This window comes from Orycteropus afer, unplaced genomic scaffold (genome assembly GCF_000298275.1).
Source record: "Orycteropus afer afer isolate SDZICR_OR568_19922 unplaced genomic scaffold, OryAfe1.0 scaffold00240, whole genome shotgun sequence".
NCBI lineage: Eukaryota > Metazoa > Chordata > Mammalia > Tubulidentata > Orycteropodidae > Orycteropus > Orycteropus afer.
The window spans coordinates 3504513-3515791 of record NW_006921827.1 but is presented as its reverse complement, the minus strand read 5'-3'; the positions used below and the strand labels follow the sequence as shown (position 1 = coordinate 3515791).

The following is an 11279-nucleotide window of genomic DNA, read 5'->3' as shown; positions in this document are numbered from 1 at the left end:
GCCATAGTCTCAGTGGTTCCACCAGGCTCTATTGGACCAGCAAACCTGGTCCCAAACATCCCCCCCCTTTTTTTTTTCCCTCCAAATGATTTTGAGTTTTGTTTCACATTGTTCTCCCTCTCTATCCAGGATCTCCTACATCCCTTCCAAGTGGATGACAGTGGTAGCCGGGCATATGGCCACTTTCTTATCATCAAAACTGCTTTTTTATTAAGCCTCATTTATCTTTGTACTTAGCCAAATGCAAAAGATCTCAGTTTTCATGTTGTTGTTGCTAGGTGCCATCGAGTCAATTCCGACTCATAGTGACCCTGTATACAACAGAATGAAACACTACCCAGTCCTATGCCATCCTCACAATATTTGATCCCATTGTTGCACCTACTGTGTCACTCCATCTCCTTGAGGGTCCTCTTTTTCTCTGACCCTCTACTTTACAAAGCATGATGTTCTTCCCCAGAGACTGGTCCCTCCTTATAACTTGTCTGAAGTACGTGAGATGAAGCCTTGCCATCTTCTCTTCTGGCTGTACTTCTTCCATGACAGATTTGTTCAGTGTTCTGGCAGTACATTGCATATTCAGTATTCTTCAGCAAGACCGTAATTCAAATGCATCAGTTCTTCTTTGGCCCTTCTTATTTATTTGTCCAGCTTTTGCACCCAGATGAGGCAATTGAAAATACCATGGCTTGCATCAGGTTTTATATATTTGTTTCAAGGACTTTCATTAACAGGACATAACAGTCAGGCATGTTTCCAAATTGTTTTCTTTTCCATCCTTCTAATGTTATGCCCACAGGATCCAGTTTTAACTAGGCAAGAATTAGCTATGACATGTGCATCTGTAGTCACCACTAAAATATTCCAAGTACAACAAATTTGATGGGTGAAAAAATTACGTGTTTACTGATGAGGTTGTAAAGAAGTGACTTGAGTCCTTTACTATATTAGTAATTTCTTAGAGTAGTTATTTGGAGGATTTTTGTTAATTTTCATATGCTATAGTTTTTCATTAATTAATATTATTAAAGTGGGTTTTCTTTTTTTCATTCCAGGAACATCTTTTCTTTCATATAGATGTCAGTATATTTTCACCATCAGTGTTTATCTTCAACTTATAATTGTTAATACTAAAACCAGGATCTCCCTGAAAATCAGTTTACAGCAGATGTTGCTAAAATACAGTATTTGAGTAAGCTAGGGAAGGAAATACACAGACATAGAGGAGGGAAGTAAGATAAGTAGGTATAAAATCACATTTATACCTTGTTTCTATAAAATAATACTGAATTACTTTACATTTTTAACATATGACATAATTTTTTAATTAGTCAACAATTTATATGTATATTTCCAAACACAAATTAAAAATGAGTAAAACATTGAATCAGTACTTTCAAAACTATCTCATTTGAGAACATTGCCTTTGCCCATTTTAGTTGCTTCTCAGAACATTTCTTGGCTCCATCTTATGTTACATATTTAAAACATAGATCCTTTCAGACATAGAGGTGGGCGTGTATCTAATGATCCACTGCAGTTTAAGTCAAAACTATTGGACCTTGCACTCTACATATTTGGGTCACTGTCCTCTGACATTTTCCCCTTTGTATAACAAATCTTTTCTCTTAAGAAACCTGATTAATAACAGTCAGAGAAGCCACACTCTGGAGTACATTTAAAAGGAAGATAACTGCATATTTAGTAAGGGAAAACAAATATCTGCTACTCAGAATTTTAAAAATAAACAAAAATATCCATGTATATATCTATTTCAGACTGATTTTGTATGCCAGCATGTTTTCATAGAGAAATAGCTAACAATAGTGAAGAGATGAGGAGATTGATTTCTGCTTTGGTCAGAAGCACCATGTATCAGACACTGTTCTAGGCCTAGGGAATGGCAGCGAACACTATATACAGAAGCTGTACTCTCAAAGAGCTTAGAATTTAGTAGGAAAAGGCAGGCTATAAAAATTTAGGCAAATATGATGATTTCAGGAACCTAGAAGTGTAATGGTTAGCAAGGAAGTGAGAGAAGTTTAATTTGGAGAGTCATTTTCTTATTTACATTTTTAAAACCACTCTAGCTGCAGTGTAAGAAGAGTTTGGAAAAGGGCTTAGACTAGGTTGGTGTCAGGGGAAATGGGTAGAATTTAGTTCATTTGGGGGAAGGTAGAATGGAAAGAATGTGATAATGAACTAGGTGAGGGAAAAAATGGTATGGCAGATGACTGCCAGGTCTCTGGTTTGAGCAAATGAATGAAAATTATGCTATTAATTGAGATTAATAAAGACAGGATGAGAAGCTCTTTAGGGCGCAGATGGGAATCAAGGATTCAGTTGTGGACATATGATGCATTTGAGATGCCTGCAAAAAGAAGAATCTTGAATGCATTTGCCAAAATGAATCTGGAAAAGAGGCAGGGCTGAGTTGTAACTGCAGGAGTCATTGGTGCATGGGTAATGTCTGCAGTCATGGGAATGGATGACATCACACAGGGCTGAGGGTATAGTGAAAGAGAAGGTCTTGGTCCAAGACTAGCTCTCAGATACCCTAGGCATTTAAAGAACCTGGAATGGCTAAAACAGTTAATTTATAAAGGCGGGGGGAAGGGCAGAATCATACTTCATCACCACAGACCACATAGGCATGGCCAGCAACTCTCAGCCACAACCCCCAGTTGGCTTGGATGAAGCCTTCACTGGTGCTGAAAAATAAATTCCATTGCATGTATATCTTCCCAGCAGAGAGGAGAAAGAGCTTTGTCCTTATTTACAAAGATGACTGCCCTGTTAAAAGTCCCAAGAATAAAATGAAAGTCTGAAGCTGCTGTTACATTTCTACAGCAGAATTTAAAGTTCCCCTGGGACACATGTAAAAGTTTCAGAGATCAGCTTCTGTCCCACTTCAGCCTTGGTTACCAGTAAATGAGAGAATGATCTTGCTTAGTTGGCAGCAGACTTGCCTTTTAAGCTTTCTCTTATAGGAAGTTAAAGTACTGCACCATTGCAGTTTTGTTTAGTTTCCTCTTTACAGTTGACGTTAACAGGACACTTCTATTTCATAGGAAGGTAGCTAAGAAGAGGTATAAACTTAAAGCTTCAACCATGGAAAAAGGAGCAGAGAAGAATCTTAGGAGCCCCTCTCTCCCTCTGCTTTCAGTTATTTCCTTGAAATGTCTAATAGATTTTGCAGTAAATTCCACATGGGTGTTTGGAGAATGTGCCATGTTTTGATAGATTAAAAACAGAGTGACTTTTCAACTTTATGCAAAATAAATTCCAGAAATCCTACTCTTTTTTTTTTTGCTGTGTATATGAAAACCATTAGGGTATCCCTTCCTGTCTAAATCAAGTTTATTTCTGTGTTGAATTCTTAATAAAAGTTACACAATGGAAGATGGTCCCTGATCTGAATGTGATTATATGAGTACCATTTCTTTTGATACAAATTTTTAAGTGTAAATTAGCTCTTACATTCTATTGCAAACTGTTTAACACTAGGAATAGAAATGGAATAGTGCTTGATGAGGAAAATATTAAAATGCTTAGAAACTTTCTACAGTAAGTTGGGTGTCTCTCCCAATTTTTCACTTTCCTTTTCTTTTTCAAAATACATTTCAAGTTCTTCTTCTGCAGTTTCAGTTCATGTTTCAGAAGTTTTAATATCAACATCTGTGAGGGCACCATTTCCAGTTCAATCAAAACATTCTTTCAGTGGTGGGGATGTTGGCATTTTTATAAATGGCGTTCTGAACTTAGAAACCACTTTGCAGCTACTTGTACTATATACCATGAGCTTCTTTAGTCCAGAGCCCCCCTTTACTCCGATTTCAAATCTGACAGGGCAATTCTGCATTGAGTGGGTCACTCTTACTTTCCTCCAGCCTAATTTGGAAACAGCTGCCTTTTGCTTTCTAATGTTTCTACCTTATCCAAACTAGAAACAATTTTATATCATTTTTTCCCCTTACTCATTCTTTATGTGTCTGTATTTTTCAGTCCTTTATCTCCCACTACCCAATGACCGGTGGCATGGTGGATAAGTGCTGGGCTGCTAACCAGAAAATTGGCATTTCGAACCTACCAGCCGCTCCGTTGGACCATCTACTTCCATAACAATTATAGCATTGGAAACCCTATGGGGCAGTTCAACTCTGTACTGTACAGTTGCTATGAGTCAAAATTGACTTGATGGCACACTATGACTACAAACGACCCAGTGACCACTTTCCAACAATAACCCTAGGCTCATACACAGGCATATACATAAAAAACAGTGATCCCTGGCCCCAAATGTGGAGGGCAGACTCTAGGGCACTGAACTCCCGAGGACATGGAAGAAGAGGGAAGAAGCCTAGCTGTAGGGGATAACTTCCAGATTGCAACATGCACAGAATGTAGGAAAATAGTGGTAGAGAAAAATTAAACTTGGTTTGGGTTTAAACATTTATTTTCATCAGACCAGACTAGGAGCATCACATATTTAAAAAAAAAAAAAAAAAACTTGTTGGTTTTTAGTCAATTCCAACTTGTAGTAAGTCTATAGTACAGAGTAGAAATGTCCCATAGGATTTCCAAGGCTGTAATCTTTATGGAAGTAGACTGCCACATCTGTCTCTCACGGAGTGGCTGGTGGATTCAAACTGCTGACTTTTAGGTTAGAAGCTAAGCACTTAGCCACTGTGCTACCAGAGCTCCTTATTGCATCACATATGGTGTCCCGTTAATATATCTAATACATATAACTATTATATATGTATCTTCAACATCTGTCAAAATAAGGGTTATGATAGATCCAAAAGTAAAGTCCAAATATCAACTTTTCCAAAGTTTGTTGTTTGTAAAGCACATATCATTAGTTCGTGAAGTATGGTTATTTCCTCAAAACATATACAAAGTTTAAAAGAATAATGGCCATTCATCAAACAGGCTCTCCAAGGAATATTCCTTTCTAGTACAAGCAGTCCTTGGTTTACCAACATCAGACTTAGCGGCAACTCCTACTTGCCCTTTAATGTTATGTAAAGTTGCCTTCACTTTAAAAAGATTGAACCAACCCCCACTTACAACAAATTCTTCATCATAATCACCTTCACTTGCTGCACATGCAGCTTTTAAATCATTGAAAAGGCTTCAAGCATTTTCTTGCACTAAAGTAAGGCTAAATAAGAACCATATGTTTAATTGGGTGTCTTTAAATTGATTTTGGTTGCTGTTACTTAGAGGACGGTTCTGGAGTTGATTTTGTATTTTTGATGTATTTCTCATAAGTTTAAACTAGGGTAAATTGCATAATAGCTTATTACCTCATGAGATATACTACTTTTATAATCAAAAAGCTATTTTTCAGAAAGATTGTCATCTTTAACTTCTAAAGAAAGTGTTGACTGCATAGTGGTACTCTGTACCATCGAGTTGATTCCAACTCATAGTAACCCTATATGACAGAATAGACCTGCCCTGTAGGATTTCCTAGGCTCTAATCTTTATGGAGGAGCTCTGGTGGCACAGTGTTTAAAGCATTCAGATTCTAACTGAAAGGTCAGTGGTTCAAACCCACCAACCACTCCACAGAAGAAAGATGTGGCTGTCTGCTTCTGTAAAGATTCACAGCCTTGGAAACCCCATGAGGGCAGTTCTTCTCCTATAGGATCACTATGATTTGGAATTGTCTAGACAGCAGTAGGTTTAGTATTTATGGAAGTAGATCACCAGGTGTCTTTTTTCCATGGAGCAGCTAGTGGGTTCAAACCACCAACTTTTTGGATTGCAGCTGAGCACTTAACCATTGTGCCACCAGAGCTCCTTGATTACGTAATAAGCCAGAAACCTGATTTGTTGCCATTGAATCAATTATGACTCTTAGTAATTCTGTAGGACAGAGTGGAACTGCCCCATAGGGTTTCCCAGGCAGTAATCTTTATAGAAGCAGACATCTTTCTTTTGTGAAATGGTTAATGGATTCAAACCACCAATCTTTCAGTTAGCAGTTGAGCACTTAACAACTGTGTCACTAGGCCTCCTTTATAATAAAAATATATCAAGTACTTGAATTGGGAAGATTTACACATCAACCCCTTGAATTACACAAATGAGAAACTAATGCCCAGAAATGTAGAACATGTTTTTTAAATATCTTCCGAGCTCTGGTAGCATAGTGCCTAAGGCACTTGACTGTTAACCAGAAGGCTGGAGGTTCAAACCCACCAGCCACTCCTCGGAAGGAAGGTTGGGCAATCTACTTCCATAGTGATATTGCCTCGGAAACCCAAGGAGGGGTCACTATGAGTCAGGTCTGATTCAACGGCACATAACAACAACAGCAACAACTGAAGAGACTAATGACAGTAAATGGGAGGCAAGTCACAAATAGTAAAGAAAATGAGAAAGAAAAAAGCCTCCAATATCTGTTTTGTAATTTGCTTCTCTGGTTGATAGTTACTGATCTTTTATTCTTTTCTCCTTTGCTTTTAGTGGCCACAGATGTGTTTAATTCCAAAAACCTGGCTGTTCAGGCACAAAAGAAGATCTTGGGTAAAATGGTGTCCAAATCCATTGCCACCACCTTAATCGATGACACAAGTAGCGAGGTTTTAGATGAGCTCTACAGAGTGACCAAGGAGTACACCCAAAACAAGAAAGAGGCAGAGAAAATCATTAAAAACCTCATCAAAACAGTCATCAAGCTGGCCATTCTTTACAGGAATAATCAGTTTAATCAAGATGAGTTGGCACTCATGGAGAAATTTAAGAAGAAAGTTCATCAGCTTGCTATGACCGTGGTCAGCTTCCATCAGGTGGATTACACCTTTGACCGCAATGTGTTGTCCAGGCTGCTAAATGAATGCAGAGAGATGCTCCACCAGATCATTCAACGCCACCTTACCGCAAAGTCACATGGACGGGTTAATAACGTCTTTGATCATTTTTCAGATTGTGAATTTTTGGCTGCGTTGTATAATCCCTTTGGAAACTTTAAACCCCACTTACAAAAACTCTGTGATGGTGTCAACAAAATGTTGGATGAAGAGAACATATGAGCATATGAGTTAAGATTGTGACTGCTGGTGATTTATCTGAAGATGGAGCACTGCTGATTTATGAAGGAATAAAGAATTTTTTAAAGATTACACATATTTCAGATAGACTTTGCCCGGTTCAATTGTCAAGCATTAATGAAGGTGCTTTTATGGGGCTTGTTTTATTAAGAAAAGCATATTTCCAAAAATTCTAGTTAAAACTTCCTAACAGTTAACAGATCAGTGGATGGTTGGATAATGCAACTATAGAGTTATACAAATATATATATATATATGTGTATATATATATATATATATGTGTGTGTGTGTGTGTGTGTGTGTATAGTTCAAACCTCAAGACATCTTTTTTTAGGGCAGTTGTTGTATTGGTGGCACATAGGATATTTCTAACATATAAAGTTATATATTTTGATTCATTTCTGTTTCTTACAACGTATATGTACCTCTTTTAAAAAGCCGATAGCTTTCCCCTGCTGTTATTGCTCCTTTAGAAGCAATTGCATTTCCAAGTTAACCCTGATCCTTTCATTATAGTTTTTGTCATTGACATTCAAGAATTAAGCTGGAAGGCATCAAATTGAACCCTTAGAAAAATAGAACACTGCTCACTTGAGGTCATGACTGTGGAAATGGACCATATTGTATATTATCATTATCAGTAATGTCCAATATAAGAATATGCTTCTGAAATTGAGTACTGTTTTTGAATCCAATGGTGATACTCAAATTCCCAGAAATGTAATATGCCATTGCCTCAAAATACTTGGTTAAAGCTTGACTTTTATGTTATCTTGAAAATATGCTGATGAAATCTCCATTTTTCAATATCAATTTCAAATGTAAGAGACAATCTAGATTGTTCTTGATATTGGGATAATTAAAAGTAAGTGGTATTAAGAAAAACTTAATGTGGGGGGAGGACGGGCAAAAGGGAAGAAAAGATATTGCTACAGAAGGTGAGCATGAAAATGAATGCATTTCAAATGTTAAGGTTTGATAGGTAAATAAAGAATGTCACTTTTTTATTTAACTGATAAGGTTTTTGCTATTTTGTTATTTGCTATTTTAATGAGTAAACCAAAGAATATTTACATTTTAAGCAGTTTGTGTGTTGTTTCTGTATAATTTCATATGTGTCAAAGATAAAGTAAGCATTTGCTTATTTTGTAAATCTTAGATACCTGCAGGCCAACTCTGTCATCTAAGAAGTAACGGATCCAACCACTAGCACTTAATATTTGTCTTGCCACTGTGTCTATGCCTTAGTGTACTTTTGCCTTGAATCTGCTTACCTCCCAGAATATTGACATTTAAAAAAATAACTCACCAAGGAAGGTCCCCAAACTGGAAATTTCGGAGGTTGAAATCTGTTTTACCCCACTGTAGCCTAGAGGAGGTGGTCAGTCTCTCTGTGCCCCTCATTGGCTTAGCTAAAACAGGCAGCAGAGGCAAAAAACGCTATCTGCCTGCTTTTAAATTAAGTGCTTACACCAAAATTTGAACTAGAAGTAGTTCCCTTCTCACTTCTTAGAACTAGTTGGCAATCTCTATGTAACAACAGCATGGTGGCTGCAGAAATAACCTCTGTTGAGAGGAATTTTCATGTTTAGGACCCTTCCTAAGCAATTAAATGTGTACCTGGGGGTGTGGGACGTGAGGGTGGAGCAACTTAATCTTACACAAAAGGAAGGAAAGATGAATGTCTCCTGAAGGAGAGACTGCTGTTTGCTGCCATCTCTTAGTAATAGCATCTTGAGGTGACCCATCTCCTTACTAACCCTGTGCCTGGAAGGCATGCCTTAGAAAGATCAATTACAAAATCATGATCAGCAAGTTCCTTTCTGATAGAATAGGATTCCCTTTGTACTTGAAGTTTTTTTGGGGGGTCTGGGGAGGAGGTAGGGGACTGCTACAAGTACTTGTTGTTGTTATGTACCATCGAGTCGGACTCAACTTATAGTGACCCCTCCTTGGGTTTCCGGGGCAGTATCACTACAGAAGTAGATTGCCCCATCTTCCTTCCGAGGACTGGCTGGTGGGTTTGAACCGCCAGCCTTCTGTTTAGTAGTCAAGTGCCTTAGGCTCTATGCTACCTGAGCTACAAGTACTTAGAACAGATAATTCTAAGACAAGCCAATAGTAAGTTTGATTTTTTTTTTTAAACTGTGCCTATTTCAGCACAATATACATTCTTTTCCATTGCACATGGAACATTCTCCAGGATAGACCGTATGATAGGCCATAAAGCAAGCCTTAACAAATTTAAAAACATTGAAATACTGCAGATCACAATGCTATCAAATTAGAAATCAACAATACGAAGATCAACAGAAAAAGAGCAAACACATTGAGACTGAACAACATCCTCCTTAAGAACGATTGAGTAATAGAAGAGATAAAAAATGAAATTAAAAAGTTCCTTGAATCAAAGAATGAAAACACAACATACCAAAATCTTTGGAGCACAGCAAAAGCAGTGATCAGAGGCCAGTTTATAGCAATAAATGCACCCATCAAAAAAGAAGAGCCCAAATCAACACCTTAAACCAATATCTCCAACAATTAAACTGTGCCTGTTTCTCCATTTTGAAAATTAGTTGATTTTTATTAATTTTGTGCTGATGGTTTCTCTCCAAAAATTATAGTAAGTAGATGATGTTAATGCTAACACAGAGTGGCTATTTTGGGCCATGCACTTTATTTACTCTCTGCCACAATGTTTACCATTTTACAGATATGGAAACTAAAGCAAGAGAAATTACAGAATTTGCTGCAGGTCACATAGTTATTAGATGGCACAGCCAAGATATCAATAAAACTTTATTTTCATTTAAAGCTGTTATGGCAAAAGGCAACTTTAGAAATATCATTGGTTCAGAGAAGAGTGAGAAAGATACTTCTGATACGTTTTTTTTCTGATAATGTGACCTGTTAAACCAGTTGCCATTGAGTCAACTCTGTCTCAGTGACCCCATGTATGTCAGGGTGTAACTGTGCTCCATAGGGATTTTAATGGCTAATTTTTCAGAAGTAGGTCATCAGGACTTTCTTCTAAGTTGCCTCTTGTAGGACTTGAAGTTTCAGCCTCTCAGTAAACAGTTATGTGCTACCATTTGTCAGCACTCAGGAACTTCAGTAACTTGTTAGACAATATTTGAATCACTACAGGTATGGCCTGTACTCTGAACATCTGAGCATGATTTTATACAGGGGCATTTTTCAAAATTTTCAACGGGACTACTAATTTGAGGCATCTTGTGGCTCAGATTTCTGTCTCCTCTGGAACTGCAATTCACACTGTTCATAATTAACTATGACTGACCATTGGCCCACAAGGTACAGTGTACTCCTCTCTTCCTTGGAAACACAAGTCATTCTTGTGCACACATACTTAAAACAGTTCACTGTTGTGTTCTGCAGGGACATAGGAATGGCATAGATTTGAAACTTTAATACAATTTCTAGTTTGGAGGCTGAAAACATTTAAGCAAGTAAATTTGAAAATAACTGTGTTTTTCTGATCATTAGATCTTTCATATACAACTCAAAATGAGTGCAAAAGAAAACCTTGTGTTGGGAATTTTAATGATTAAGAAATGTTGCTTTTATTCTAGTATAGAACAGGTTATGGAATTGTGTCCCCAAAAAATGTGTCAACTTGGCTCAGCCAAGATTCTTAGTATTTTGTAATTATCCTCCATTGGGATCTGATGTAATTATGCCATGTTGTAAATGCTCACCTTTATGGTGATAATGAGACAGAATTAACGGTGTTATGTTAATGAGGCTGGATGCAATCTTCAGGATCAGGTTGTACCTTGAGTCGGTCTCTTTTGAAATATAAAAGAGATTATACTAGTAAGCTGAGAGCAGATGGACTTCAGTACCACCAAGAAAGAAGAGCTGGGAGCAGACCATGTCCTTTGGACCCAGGGTCCCTGGTCTGTGAATCTCCTGGACTCAGAGGAAGATTGATATCATTACTCTATGGAGATCTCCAAGGAAGGCCAGTCCCACTGAGTGGAGACAATGACCTTCCCCTAGAGCTAACAAAGAGCCTTCCCTCAGAGCTGGTGGCCTAAATTCTGACTTCTAGCCTCCTACACTGTGATATAATAAATTACTGTTTGTTAAAGCCATCCACCTGTGGTATTTGTATTCTAGCAGCCCTAGATAACAAGAATTATATCTTTCACAATTTTCTAGAAAGTTGTATTTCCCTCATCATGTAAT

General features: G+C 37.6%; 1 protein-coding gene across 1 annotated transcript in view; it reads left to right on the top strand.

The window, feature by feature from the left end:
- The window catches only part of TNFAIP8 (TNF alpha induced protein 8), an 84977-nt gene extending 77931 nt beyond the window's left edge, over window positions 1–7046 (top strand). The window contains exon 2 of the mRNA XM_007949161.2: window positions 6481–7046. Coding sequence (XP_007947352.1) covers window positions 6481–7046 — 566 coding nt within the window. The remainder of the gene's footprint in view (window positions 1–6480) is intronic.
- The last annotated feature ends 4233 nt before the right edge of the window (window positions 7047–11279 follow it).